General features: G+C 41.8%; 1 protein-coding gene across 3 annotated transcripts in view; it reads right to left on the reverse strand.

Annotated features, from left to right (window-relative positions):
• The window catches only part of MARCHF1 (membrane associated ring-CH-type finger 1), a 121,583-nt gene extending 107,284 nt beyond the window's left edge, over positions 1-14,299 (reverse strand). The window contains exon 1 of one of the 3 annotated variants that reach the window (XM_082237239.1): positions 13,444-14,299. In XM_082237239.1, the coding sequence (XP_082093365.1) occupies positions 13,444-13,542 (99 nt within the window). In that variant the 5' untranslated portion in view covers positions 13,543-14,299. The remainder of the gene's footprint in view (positions 1-13,443) is intronic. The other 2 variants (XM_082237236.1, XM_082237237.1) reach the window with 2 other exon arrangements.
• Between the last annotated feature and the right edge of the window lie 1,182 nt (positions 14,300-15,481).

A 15,481-nucleotide genomic window follows, 5' to 3' on the forward strand; every position in this document is an offset into this window, starting at 1 on the left:
AGGGCAGGGGATGATGAGGAAAAGGAGCCTGTTGCAGGTTAAAATGATGAGAAAGAGAGAGCGCAAGAGCACTATTTCTGGCAAAGTGGAACCAACAGTCACTTAGTCTAAGGACTGGTTTCATTTTCTAGCTACTTTGCCTCTGTAGCTTGGAGAGCAGCTGGGGCATGGCACCAAAACAAACCAAGGTTAAGTGACGATCCTAGGTCTGGATAGAACAACAAACCATGGTTAAAATAAGACAAGATTCATAAGCCATGTTTTCAAATTCTGGCTGGTTGTCCAGGGTGGGTTTGGATGTGCAAAGAAGCCACAACTGGAGCACACAAACTACAAATTAGCATTACAAGAGAATGTAGCCCATGGAGTTGCCAGTGTGGTATTTCCTAATTTTTCAACAACAACTTCTGTCACCCCTGAACATTGGCCAAAGTTGCTGGGGCTGCTGCACATCTGGGAAGGCCTGGCAGGGCTCTGATGAATGTGTGGTGGAGCCAGGGGAGATGGAGGCTGATCTGGGAAATAGGGAGCTAGCGATACATGGGGTTTTCTGCCACCTACAAGGTAGAAGCCAAGGCTGGTGGAAGGAATTGAGTCTGAGCAGTCAGAGGCAGGTTGTGTGAGAAGTGGTGGAAGAGGCTGTTCAGGCAAGGGTAGGTCTGGTCAAATCCTCATCACCCACGGCCCCACTGCCTCCTAGAACCAGGAGGAGCTTAAAGAGGCAAATGCAACAGCAACTTCTGTTAAATATGAGACAGGTGTGCCCTTTGTTTGTCTTTTTGCAGCCTACTGAAGACCTTGCTCTTTCTACAAGGATTTAAGTAACACTTTTCCCCAGTCTGTGTCTGCATTGGAATTGTTTTTAAGTGTTTGGTTTCCTTTAGGAGGAAGGGTGGCATGTAAAAAATAATTTAAAAAAGAGATTCCAGAGCAATGGCATGGTATGCATGCAGGGTTGTTATCTGGAATTCAATAATAATTTCCATCATATTTTTCATCTGGAATAAAATTAACTTTTAAATTTTATTTTAGGCAATTTAAATCAAGTGAAGATTAATTGCATAATCACAATTTATAACACAAGATTGCACCATTTATTTTGGATAAGTTATCCAAGGACTACTACTCCCAATTTTGTATTCTATCATTATTATATTGGTGTCATCATTCTATTTGGGAGTATAAACTGAAGGGTGAACCCATCTGCTTCTTTCCCCTCTGTTGTATTTACAAATGGAGTGGTTAAGAGAAGTGGCAAGGCTTCACAAAGAAATAGCCAATCTGCATTAAGTGAACTTGTGTATATCCAAATAATTTCCTCTGCCCCTATCAATTATTCACTATTATTCATTATTATGTAATTTGTAGAGGGATAGTCTCAGCAGCTGCTCCTCAAGTATACCTTCTCAGATGTTTATTATCATCATCTAACAATTTGTTGCAAGAAAACAGAAGACAAATGTAAAATCTAAAACATTAAAAAACAAACGAAAGCAACTGAAAGCAGCAACAACGGAACAATGCAACATGCAGAAAAACTAACAGCAGAATACACTGCACATATGAAGCATTAATTGATCTACTCTGTATCTGTACACTGCCACAATTCTTCCTAGGGACTGGACACACAAGGCCCAAGCCACCTGTCTTTGCCAGGCTCTCCTTTTCTCTCTCCTTCCCCTCTCACCCTTCACCTTGCTTTCTTCTCATGCCCATATGTTAAGGGTTCTTCCCCTGCCACCATCTGTCCCTCTGATATTGGCCTCTTCCTGACTACTTTCTAAGCTGCCTTCATTTTTGCCTCAATTCTGCTCTGAAGCCTGACCTGACTCACTCCTTTTGTGCATCGCTTTGCATTGCCTCACCCTTTCACACAGTGCCAGTCTTTTGGCCACTTCTGATTCCAGCCTCAGATGCAGTACACCAGCAATCCCCAGTGACATTACTTCCAGGCAATGCACTCTGCAGTCAAGCCACTCAAATCTCCTCTGCACCAGGTGAGAGCTGAATCAGGCAGCAGTTACCGTACATCTCACATCTGATACTCTTCTGAAACAATGATGTCCTAAGCACTGAAGTTCTTGGATGCTGCTGCCAGTAGGAGAACAGAGTTCTATGCTAGATAGACCAGTGCTATGATTGATTCAGTATCAGAACCAGAAAAGGCAACTTCACATGGAAACCAGGAAGGCATTCTTAATAAGCATGCTCCATTTCCACAATGGAGAATGTGTAATGGAGACATTAATTTAATGAAAGGTGGCATTAATCGGGTTGGAACTAGTCCTTATTTTGCTCTATATGCTATTAAGTTCTGATTCAGACCTTTGGTAACCATCCTCAAGATCTAAGGATACACATGTATGAAATTGCTTACTTTTCTTATCAGAGACAAAATGCATATTCAAACAGCAACTGAGTTATCTTCATATCTGTCTATTATAAAACATTTCCTCCCTTTTTAAAAAAGAAAGAAGGAAGGGGTAGACTTCTTCCTTTCACAAGCATCCCATTTCTGTGCAGAATCATTCTCACCTTAAACTAACAAAGATATGTCACCTTTTAACAACACTTTGCACTTGAGAACTCCAAAGTGCTTTACAAATACCTCTGACTTTTTCTTTAAATGGGTCCTGGAGAGAGAGAGAGATTTGCAATCCCCACTGAGTTCAGAAAGTTCAGATAGCCTAGTGTTAAAGCAATGTGCTCTAATCTTACCTGCATGAAACTTTAGAAGTCAAGCTGAAATCACTAACTCCATTCTTTCCCTGCCATTTCTATGTCACTGGGTACTTGCCTTTTTCTCTGAACCAAATAAATAAATAAATAAAATGCCTTTCCTCATAGAGGAGATACTTTAGCCCCCTGATTATTTTTGGTTGTCCTTTTCTGATCCTTTTCCAACTCTACAACCAGAACTGTACACAATATTCCACATGCGGTTGCACCATAGAATTATATGCTGGCAGTTTTATTTTCAGCTCTTTCCCTAATGAGCCATAACACGGAATCTGCCTTTTTCACAGCTGTCATGCACTATCCACTACAACCACAAGGTCTAATTCCTGGTCAGCCACTGCCAGCTCACACCTCCTGAGAGGACATGTGAAAATGAGATTACTACTATTTTTTGCATGAACAGGTGTCATTTTTACACTTGCTTTACACTGAAGGGAAAACATTTGACTTGCCACTTCTGGAAATAAAATACTGGACTAGGTGATACAGGCATAGCTCTTCTTACATTCTGCAGGCAAGGCCATTATTATATGCCTAACGTGCATCACATAACAGCTTGGAAAGGCTTTAGGACAATGCCTGCAAGACACCACACCACATGATGCCAGAGTGTCACATCATACAATTGTTAAGTCAGCTGCAGCTGTTTCTGGCTCTCTTGTTTCTGTTTGCAACCCCTTATGCTTTAGATCCCAAGTTCCAATTAGAAGGGCCCAAATATACCCTGCTAATGCTATAGTCAGATGTTCTTTCAGTCACCGGCTTGAATTTAACCACACACACATGCTCTTATTCCCAATTGAAAATCACTATTACATTCAAGTCACTATCATCCCCCTCCCCCCAATTTAACTACCAAGATGTGAAACTATGATAACTTGCTTCTACTTTCACATCAGGGAGAAAAAACATCCATTGTGATGCTATTTATCATTGCATCTCTGTCAGAAAATTTATACATCAAGCTTCTGCCAGGCATATTCTTATAGTATCCCTCCTCATAGTATTTCCCCTCCTTTATTCATTGGGCTTTTTGTAGCTTTTCCCCATCTGACAAGGAAAATACAATTCCCCTAAGAAACACCCAGCCATGCACTTGCCATACAGGGTATTGGGGTGTGTTGTGCAGCATATTAGTACAATTTTTTTTAACTAAAACTAAGGTGAAATATTTTTCCTCACTTGATAACTAGAAGTCAAATATAGCAATACTGCATCCTCAACTGTACCTTTTGTTGCATCTATTTTCAATTCACTGTTTCCTGTCTATTAGAAAAATATACACAGAAATATTTTTATCCACCCATCCCATGTGCAAGTGGAAAAAAGGGAACAAGAAACTAGTGGTTCATCAGTCTGTCTCCTTGCTTTTACGCATTTGGACAACTCTTAAGACATCATCACCCAATGTGGCAACAGTTCCTGAGGTTGAGGAGCCAGTGTGAACACCATTGCAAGTCACTTTGAATCTGAGATGGTGGACCAAAAAGTCCAATCTATGAATTCTATTATAATTTGATGCGGCACTGCCCAATTTGGCATTACAGTTTCAAACTCTACCAATTTTGGCATCTCTGGAGATATCATCACCCAATCTAATGTGATGGTTCCCAAGATCAGTGAGTGGGTTTTGGTTTAAGTTTAGTCACCATCAGATACCATATTGCATCAAGATGAAAGACTGAACTATTCCAAACTGCACTGAATTGTACACCTCTGAACATAACATCACCCAATTCACCACAAATGTGGGAAGAAGGAAATTCCCACAGCCTCTGCAAAGGGCAACCCCAGGCCAGTTTGCAAGAAGGCTTTCAAACAGCCCCACACAGCAGCAGCTAGCCAAGTAGCAGTCAAGAGATGGCATTATTGGGAACAGCTGGGACCTGAACCACACTGAACCAAGACCCACTAAGGGCAATGATGTGCTGAGAGGGCTGCAGAATGGGGAGGCCAAGCAGACAAATACATGCAGTAGCACTGCAAGAATGAACCACCATTATTGCTGTAGGGTCTGCTTTACTAGTCTCCTGCAGGGAACAGATTGGCAAAGCATCACTCTGCAGGACTGAACCATCCTACCTGTTGCAGCTGCAGTGTCTCCTTCTTTTGCCTCCAACTGAACATTACATTACTCTCAAATTTATTTGGGGCTAGATCCCAGTTAGGTCAGGGCCCTTTATGCACAGCCCTAAAGTAAAATACACTATTCAATTATAAATATCATTAAAAAATATATTATTACCTAGAATTCCTGGGCATGACTGGGTACCTTCAGCTAGCATAATAAACGTTTTGGAAAATTGTTCTCTGTGCATTTAGATACATCCTAAGACGTTGTAACCAAATTTTGGATGATGGTTCCTGATATAACGTAACAGGTTTTTGTCTATATTTGGATACAATTGGACACACTTTTAATCAAGATGGTGGAAAGAATTTTTCAAAGTGCAGATTTTTTGGTTTCTTAGAATTCCTAAGCAAGGCTGGGTACAAGGGTACAAGGCTGCCAGTGAACTATGAGTTCAAGCTATAACTTATATCTAACAATGCAATTTCCCACTCTTCCACTATGGTTTCCCTAGCCAGCTTAGGGGAAAATGCATTTTCTGCCTACTGTTTAGAACTCACTGAAATAATAACAGAACTTAAAGTTGAGCCATCTTGTATGGGTACACAGAAAAACCATTTATATTACAAGCACTGTGTACTTCTGAAGTCTGAAACAGGGAAACTCTGGCAACATATAATTAATCTAACTGAATGCAACTTGCAAAAGGGAAGGATTGCAGGGCAAGGGGAAATTATAAAATATTGTTGATTGAGTATTCTTCATGTATAAACACATACATTCTGTTTTCCTCTCAAGTTAATTTTATTAGTATTATGTTTCTGTAGCTGGAGTATAACAACAGACTTTTTCCTCTCTGGATCAACACAAAGCAACTCCAACACAAGTGATTTGTGAAGTCCAGCATAAGGGTCTAAATTATCATCAACATCCAGTGCCACAGTGAAAACATTTCCCAGAATTCTGCATTGTTTATATTGACCAAACTGTATAAAACTTCAGTTCTCTACACAAGACTATTCCCGGTAGGCCAGTTTAAATGTCCCGTCTGCTACATGTAGAGCAAGCACAGAGTTGGCCTGGCTAAATGTGCCCTATGCACACAAAAGCCTACATGCAAAGTGAAAGACAAACAGCTTCCAGGTTTTATGTGCACAGGTCAACCTCACTAGGACTGGTGGCCTGGCTCTTCAAACAGAGTCGGATCACATCATTCAAACATCCAGCAGAACTTACTTCTAAATGTTTAGGTCTAAAAAAGATGCAGTGTAAATATCACAGGTTCTGTTTTCCCTATACCCTACCTAACATCATGGTCTTATTACAACCTGTCCCAGTAAAATTCTTGCAAACTGGTCTGTGGTGCTGCAGAACAATTAGAAAATCACAATGCCCTACTCTCTCTTCCAGTGCATCAACACAGGGTTTGTACATATTTTACTGAATAGCAATAAATATCTGCTGTAGCTAGCCTACTGATTACAATTTTTGTAGGTTGCCACAACTTGGTTAACATAGTTCTGTTGTTGAAAAGAAACCCTTTCAGTTTTCTTTTTCCTGAAAAATTATTTTTTATGCTCCACTCAACTTGAACACTTTGTTTACAATGTACTGAGAGGGCAAGATAGTCTGCTCATCCAGTTCTAAATTAATATGAATTAGGTAAAGGTAAAGGGACCCCTGACTGCTAGGTCCAGTCGCAGGCGACTCTGGGGTTGCGGAGCTCATCTCATTTTATTGGCTGAGGGAACCGACGTACAGCTTCTGGGTCATGTGGCCAGCATGACTAAGCTGCTTCTGGCAAACCAGAGCAGCACAGAGAAATGCCGTTTACCTTCCCGCCAGAGCACTTTGACATGCTTTCAAACTGCTAGGTTGGCAGGAGCTGTGACCGAGCAATGGGAGCTCACCCCATTGTGAACCGCTGACCTTCTGATTGGCAAGCCTTAAGCTCTGTGTTTTAATCCATAGTGCCATCCATGTTATTAATTCAGAGATTCTACTTCACAGTATGTGGGATACAGTGAGAGAGCTTCAAGTTTTAATTTGGAACATGTCAGTAAATATTTAGCTGCATTCATACGGAAAAGGGTTCATGGAAAGTCCCTTTTCACGTCTTAATAGGATCACAGAGGTCTTTACAAAGAAGTCAACAGATTAGTATATGCATCAATACACCACAGAATGGGGAACAGCTACAAACTATAGATTTGCCATTACTATGTCTAAGATCAAATTACTGCAACACCTCAAAACATCTGGCTAATTGAATAACAGCTAGTTAATAGAAGATGTTGTTATCTCTCACATTCTTATGATTTTCTGCAGAAAACAGATTACTGCATTGGGTACAGACATAAGTTTAGGCATGTTATAGAATGGCAATGGGCAGAAGAAATGAAATACTGAAATGAAGAACATTAAAGCCTGAAGTGAAGGACAGATCAGTGGAAAAGCACAACCACAAATACCCCTTTAAAGCCTTTCCAGCTTCCTTAGAGAGGCATGAAGAACACCAACTCTTCTGGCAAGGGTTTTGGATATTGTTGAGCAGCTGAGTGGAGATCTACAAAGAACCCTTTACAATCCACACAATTATGAAATGACATCAAGTACTGTATCTTAACACATGGAATGGGGAAACATGGTACTCAACTGATCATTGGTTCAGCCTTCCACCAATTTCCTGTTGTAAAAATCAAACCCTAATGCTACCATGTGATGAGGCCATTTTCATGAATTACTCTATGCAATTTATTCCAATTATCATTTCTAAGAGGCAAACTCTCCTGTTAATTTTGTACTTTAGAAAAAAGTAAACAATGATTCAGCTTTTAGAAGCTTGAAAGTGCAGAAAATTAATTTTGTAACCAGCTCCGAGTGACTTTATGGATAAATATATTAGTTTTGACTTATATTATTTATAACATAAAGAATATATATATAAGTGCATCAATACAATATCACTACAAACCTTGATAACTGTCCAATGTGCTGAAATTATTCATTTTACAGCTAATGTTTCTGTACCTCAATCTAGAAGCTTCAAAATTAATGTAATCTCAAATAATTTGTTGGGGTGGGTGGGTTGAAGGGTGTTAATATATTTCATTTTCAATAAATAAACATTTTGCTATATATATTTGTGGACTAGACAGACATTTCTAGTTACTTTACTAGAAAAACGTAATTTTAATTATACATTTTAATATCACTCTTCCTCCAAGAAGCTCATGGTGGTATAGGGAGGGGACAGGCTAGCTCAGTGGTGGGTCCCAGAGTAAATCCCCAGCATCTCCAGATGGGGCTGGGAGGGACTACTTGTCCAAAACCCTGGAGACCCACTGCCAGTCTATTTGGCAGAACTGAGCTAGATTGACGAATGCTCTGATTCTGTATAAGGCAGTTTCCTATGTTTCTGTTCCTCTGCCCTTCTCACTTTACCCTGCCAACAACTCTGAGTAAAGTTAAGTGAAGAGACTTGCCCAAGGCCATCTACTGAGCTTCATTAATGACTGCAATGCTTTACAGTATTAAATGGAACTTTTCCTATTCTCACATGCTTGTTAGGTGATTAGCTTAGCAATATTTAAGTTGCACAGAGCTTTTTTTGTTGGATTTAAGTTGTTCTTTTTTAAAGAAGAATTCACTGGAACCAGTCCCACTAAGTTAAATGAGGCATATCCCTAGGCCATATACAAAGGACTGTAGTCTTAGAGGAATTTACCAAGGTATTCATCATATATTATCATTTTTTATGTCTTAAATTTGTTAGTCACTTTATCTTGTCCAGGGCAACCCAAAGCAACTTAATTTAGTGCAGTGCTGGGGAAGCCAGAGGCCAAACACATCCCTGCATATGAAGTACAATGCTAATATTAAAGTGAAACTAAAGTTCTAGTTTTCAACTACAGAACTAGAAGAAAGTTGTTGAACTCTACTTTCTGAAAAGTAGGTCTAAAACAAGGTTTTGTAGCACATTTCTCAAGGCTGCAAAGTACTTGCCTCCAAAAACCCTCAATTCAATTGAAGAAGAATAGTTACATAATGCTTTAGACCAAGTTAGAGCAACAGATTTTAAATGATTACTTTTATTCAACTCATCATCAATACACTATTTGGATTAGTAAACTGTGCTGCTTCTGAGATTAGTGAATTGCATTTCTAGCAGTTGTTCTTAACAAGAAACCTGAATGTGTTCAATCTGTAACCAATTCCAGTTACATAGTCACCTTATTAAATAAAGCATCTAGTAAGAAACTGCTGCAGCCAAGCACTAAACTGAAGAACAGCAATTAATATTTTCTTTTGCCTTATCTCCATAAAAAAGGTTCAATATTTTACAGGGATTATAGGCAGCAATGAAGTGAATACAAGGCACTTGTTTTGGCCTAAGTAATTTAAGATTTGCATTGAAAGATGTTCAGAGCTTTACATTTTAGTTCTCAGTTTAAGAGAAATTCCCTGACATACAGAATCCAGCTATAAATAAGAAAGCATCATCAGTACCAACCACATTGTCTATCCCTCACATATGTGCACCTTGTTGAACAAGCATAAAACTTGGAGACAAACACACAGAAATAAAACATGTAGCACAACATAATAATTACTAACACACATATAGCCTTTTAAAACATGTAATGTGCTTCACATTATATCACTGCAACCCTTATAAAGTAACTAATAGATCAGTGTTCTCATCTGCAATATCAGGAATGAAAGCTGAGAGAGGAAGAGAAAATGGCTTGCCTATGAACACACAGTGAGTTCATGGCAGAGATAAGATTCATAACAGAGATTTCCCAATTTGTAACTAAATATCTTAGCCACTAGACTGCGCAAGCTCTCATAGACCTGAACTTTATAGGAAAACATTAACATTCTGCTGCCTACCTTTACTGCCCTCACTAGCATGCAGCAGGAAAAGCTACATCTACCTATTATTCTGTACAGCAGATGGTAGACACACAATGGAATCAGGCATGGTCACACTGCCAAATTCCCCTGCACAATTGAGACACAGCTGCATGGAGAAAGGCAAGCATGGACTATACTATACACACAAGGAGCCAGTCAGTCCTTGCTGATCTTGGAAAAGGTGCAGCTATAACAACTGCTATGACCATGCATCTATGCATCTCCCCATGCGAATAGTTGGTCTCACCACAGTCTTTTTTCATATCATCATGCACCAAAGTACACAACTGCAGTGGAGACTTTGTCAATGTGAACCAATTTCAGGCTGTGAACCTGAGCACATTCACTTTCAAGCCTTGCATTTAGAATTATAGTCTAAAGTGGCAATTCTATGAACGCTTTCCTGGAAGTAACCACAACTGAACACAGCAAGACTTACTTCCGAATAAATACGTGAAGGATTGTGCTATTCTATTCTATACCTTAGTAGCCTAAATGTTTTTAATCATAGCTGCTTAGTGGAGGAGCTAGTTCAGGGAGGTTTTCAAACAGTGTTCAAGAGTCCCATGATGGCTTATCAGATGTTCCCTAATAAATCAAACAGTAGCAGAAGACAAGCTTCCCTGGAAAGACAGCTTGCTAACCATGCTCCATCTACACGAGATAGACTTCATTCTCGGTTCCCATGGGGCAACAATGAGATTCAGCTGACCTTCCAGTGTCCTGGGGGAACTGCATGTAAGCCCTAGATTGAACATGTCCCAAATCACCTTTAATGTGGTGAGGTTCCATAGCAAATAAGTTTATATGGAAAAAGATTCCCTGAAAGAAATTCATAAACCAAATTTGTAAACTCGTTAAGTTAGTGGGCTGATGTCTCAATTTCATCCACTATTTCAGAAACATGACATTCAGCTCTCATTTCTCAGAACAGAAAACAGCAATTCCTTTCATTATTATCACTTTTAACAATAGAAATGCTGAAATACTGACTACAGGATCATTTCTTCAAGTGGTAAAGTTGGGGATCTTTTGATGTGGTCAAAGTGAAGAGAATGGAGGATATGGAGCAAGAAAAATGTGCTCCCAAGATTAGTCTGGCAAGGGATTTGGAGGGAGAGGTGGGGCAGATCAAAACAGAAATTCCAAGAAAGTGTCCTCCAGTCTTACAGTTCCATAGAAGAAACAGCTATAGGACCAGGAGGCTATTTTACTGATCAGATATGCTAAAATGACCCCAAGTCTGGAAAGCATGTAGAGTTGAAAGAGTTCCAGTTTTGCAACTGAAATTGAGGCACACTTAACTTAAAGCAAGGGCAAAATTAGGCTTTATTTCACCTGGGTCAAAGACCCGGTTAGGGAGCCACCATGCACATTTGCATGCGTGCACACACAGAGGCTGGGAGCCTCAATAGCAACCCTCTGGAGGCTTCACCCGCACAAAAGCCTGGCTTGCACCCCCTCTCCCCCAGTAGCCACGGCACTGCTTAAAGACAGGAACAAAACCATGGAGCAGTAAAAACAAGAGGGTCTTTTCAGACACGTTAAAGTACACTGAATTCTGCTCAAAACTGCATATCCTCCCCTAATTTACCCTCAAACAAGTCATTCAGGTATACTGTGAATCTAGGCTACTCATACATAGAACACAATGTTCAGGATTGGACCATGATTTCCAAGGATCTGAATAAAGCATTCATGGATCTACTAGATGCTCACGACTGTGTACGAACAGTTTTGTGTAGGAAGTTTTGTTTTCTTTGAAAGAGGAGTGATGTGAATGAAAGTGGAAAGATTCTGCACAAGAGAAGACAATCTTACCACACATATCTTTTCTCATTTTTTTCATCAAAACCTTTGTTTTTCCGATGGTTTCTGAACCTTCTTGAATACTGCTTCCGTAGCCCACCATGAGGTTCTGCAACGCAATGCTTTTAACAAGCAGCTCAAGCTCAAATTAAACTAAACTCAAATTACACACAACTAAGCACCTCATTAAAAAAAAAAAACCTCCTCAAAATGAGGAAAGAATCCATTAAAGAAATCTTTCATTTTGTTTGTGTTTGCAGTAATGGAGCATCCACTTTGCATGGCAAAGATACCAGCTCCATCCCTGCATCTTCAGGTAGGGCTGGGAGACATCCCTGTTTGAAACCCTGGTGAGCCACTGTCAGCCAGTGTGGACCAATGGTCTGACTCAGTATAAAGCAGCTTCCTACATTCCCATGACAACAACTCTGTTGCCTCACCCTAAAACACTTACGTAACTGAGAATTATGCTGTTAACTCATCATTCTGCCAACTTTATACTTTCCCCCTTTTCCAAGCTTTTTTTCCCCTCTCTGAAACACTTTCACTTTAAAGTTGATCCCTCAACAATGCAAACTCTTAATCTGATACTTCACAGTTTTCAGCATCCTGTTTGATTATTCATTTCAGTCCATTTTAGGGGAAATAATATTTAATTGCTCTGGAAGAATAACATCAGAGGAGGCTGTAGCTGGGAATAGGGGAGCCATAATCACTGCATTAGTTACAAGTCAACTGCAAAGGCTAAAGGAGGCTCTCAGCCAAGTGTTAATAAATCTACTGCTATTTTACACAACTAGACAAATTGCGAAGGCATAAGCTGTTGATATCTGAAACCGAAAAGGAGGTCATATAAACCATAAAAAAGAGTTACAGTAAAATGCAACATGGAAATGCAGTCAATTTTCCCCAGCCAAACATTCAAATATTCCCATTTGTTCTCTTCCTGCCACAGTTATTCACAACTGAAAATGTGTGTGTTAAAGGTTAATTATGCATGTTTACTAGGCAACGTTTTAAAAAAGGAGCCAAGTGGCTTCAGGAGTCACAGCAGTTAGTTTTCCACACACCATCAAATAATTTAACTTCAAAGTCACCTGCATATATTTACCTTGCGTAAACTGGAATCTGTGCCACAAAATACTTCTGTACGTCTTAATTATTGCTTGTGGACTGTTAACTATATACGTATAAGCATTTAGGAGCCCATAATTTATTATTCAACAACAAGAGTTTCTTCCATGTAAGACAGAGAACAATGGAAATGGGGGGAGGGACAGATGGGTTTCACATGAAAACGGAGAATTTTTAAATATGCATGCACGTCACACATGCACATTCAGTGGACTACTGATATTGCTACTTTATTGCCTTTTTCCATTTAAGAAAGGGTTTGCTTTATGTCATTCCTTTTTGCAACACTCTCCACCACCACCACCCGCCTCCTCTGGAACAAGACGCTTCGTTGCCTTTCAGCACAGCAACCTGAAAAGTACAGAAGGAACAATGCCCATTGTCTGCCTAAGTCACTGGACCGTATCTCTCCCTTGCACACAGAGACACACACACACTCTCTCTCTCTCTCTCTCTCCTTAGGGGAGTCTCACGCGAAACATTTGCATCCTCTTCTCAGCGCCGTCCCTTATACATGCGCCAACCCCTCCCATCACCCAGGGATGCATTTGAGAATCCTGCATTTCAGGCGTCCGCGAAGACTTGCATCTCCGCGCGCCGCAACCATGTGTGCAGCAGCTGCCCTCCAAACCTCACGCCTCCTGCCTCTGTCAACGGGGTGGGTGGGGGGTGGGGCACGTGGATCTCCTACCACCACCACCCTCCTCCCTCCCTTTGGGGCCGTGGCAAGCGCGATTTGCCCCGGCCGAGCGCCCCTGCTCTCTTCTTACCTCGACTTCCTTGTTCTTCTCTTTGTTTCTGCCCATCGAACTTCTCCCATTGCTGGCCGTCTCCCGCGCGGGGACTACGGAGATCCGCTGGAGAGGCATTTGGACAGGGCTGCAGGTTGCCGGAGCCTGATTGGACGCCTCCGAGCTCCGCTCTCTCCGAAGAGCCCACCTGTATAATAATTGTTCATATCCTTGCGTGGCCAGACATGGAGCTGCTTCGAGCGCGCGCAGCTTGGGGAGGGAGGGAGTGGGTGGGGGGCAAACCCACGCGGTCTTCCCGCAAACAATAACAAGGAGGAAAAAATGAAATAGATTTATATAAGCCACATCCACCCTGGTTAACCTAAGCAGAAAGAGAGCGGCCCAAAAAGAGGCGTCATGATAATCCAGGGAGTTTGGGGGAATTCTCCGCGAGGCGAGTTACTGCGGGTCAGGAGAACTCCGCCGCTTCGCCAGTGGCGCAGCCGCCGCCGCCTCCTCTTCCCCCGCCCGCTTCCTTTCTCCAGAGCATTGTGGGAGACAATTCAATTGCTCCGCTGCCCTAATAACTGTCATGGAAACCGAGGGGAAGCTGGGCTCCGGTGGTTAAAAAGCGCTTCCTTTCGCGGCTCCTTCCATATTTGCTGCGACAGCGGGCGAGGCGTCGTTGTCGACGACGGCTTCTTTTCTGCTTTCCTCTTCCTGAGGGAGCGCCCTAGACGGAGCCCGACCCCTTCGCGCCGCCGCTGGAAGTAATAATAACAGGAAAACCGAGCGCGAGGCTGCAAGGCGGCTTAGCGTCCTATTTTGGAGCCAAATCCCCTCCTCGGGAAGCGCGGCGAGCTCGCCGTGTCCTTCATGCGCCTCGCGTAATCTGTTTAGGTTTCAAAGGAGCTGCCTGGGACGGGGGGGGGGAGCAGCTGCGGTTGAAACGTAATGCTATTAAAAAGTGGGGTGGGGGGAGTGGCACCCACAAAGAAGCGACTGGAATTGGGTCTGCCCCCAAGGTGGCCAGGAGAAACGTGAACCCGCTCCTTGCAGCTCCTGCACACTAGGGCGCACACACAGCCTGCCCTTCCTCCCTCAGCCAGAGTTCAACAAGGTTTAGCTTTGGATTGAATGATCACGCTTCAGCTCCGTGGCATTTGCCTCTGAGGATGTCCAGAGTGCCATGGCAAGGGTTGGAGATCAGCCAGACTGGAGCCTCGGGACAACCTGTTTAGACCTAGCCCAGGATTGGAACTTGTGAAATGCTCACCCCGGGGCTTTAGGAGCTAACTCCTAGGACCTCAAAATATTTGAAGGGGCCACCGGCACCCCACAAAGTGAATGGGCACTTCATCTTGTGATTGATTATGCAGGACTTACCTGCTCTCTTCCCAATATTTTATTCAAGTGTTGGCACCCTGCCAAGGGCATGTGTAAAGTGCATTTGCCTTACCACTGAATCATCACAGCCAGTTGAGATTAAATAAGTAGCCTTTTACAGTAGCACTTTTGGGGGGGTTAGAGATTATGCTGCGGCTGAGTAACAATCGCCCACACCTCTCTAAAATAGAGGTAAGGACATCAATGGATGTGAATTTTGAACAGGCAGGTTTCAAGTTATCTGTCTGCCCCATGAAAACAGTATTTTGGCTCCCTTGCAGCACCATGGAGCTCAAGGGTTTTTCCAAATTTCATCCCAGTTCCCCTGTTCCACAGAACTGGAACAAAGGAATTAGGCAAAATAGTCTCCTGGGGGAGATAACTATCCTTGTACCAGAGACTGAGTTAATCCAGGGTCCACAGACAGAAATTGTATACTTCCTAGTAATTTCTGATTATCCCAGAACCACTGGAATTCCAGGCTGGGCCTTTTTCCAGGCAGATTTGAACTTCTGTAGCCCTAGCTTTAGAAATTAAACCCTGATTCCTAGTGCATAGAGATGATGAAGTGTGTTGATTAGGAGTTATGTTTACAAAACCCACCTATTTTGATAAAATAAAAAATACTTTCTTTTTTAAAAAATATTATCCAACTTAAAATTTTTGTTATTCGTTGTAAAGGTTCTCAGCT

This window comes from Podarcis vaucheri, assembly GCF_965113315.1.
Source record: "Podarcis vaucheri genome assembly, chromosome: 9".
NCBI classification, from domain to species: domain Eukaryota; kingdom Metazoa; phylum Chordata; class Lepidosauria; order Squamata; family Lacertidae; genus Podarcis; species Podarcis vaucheri.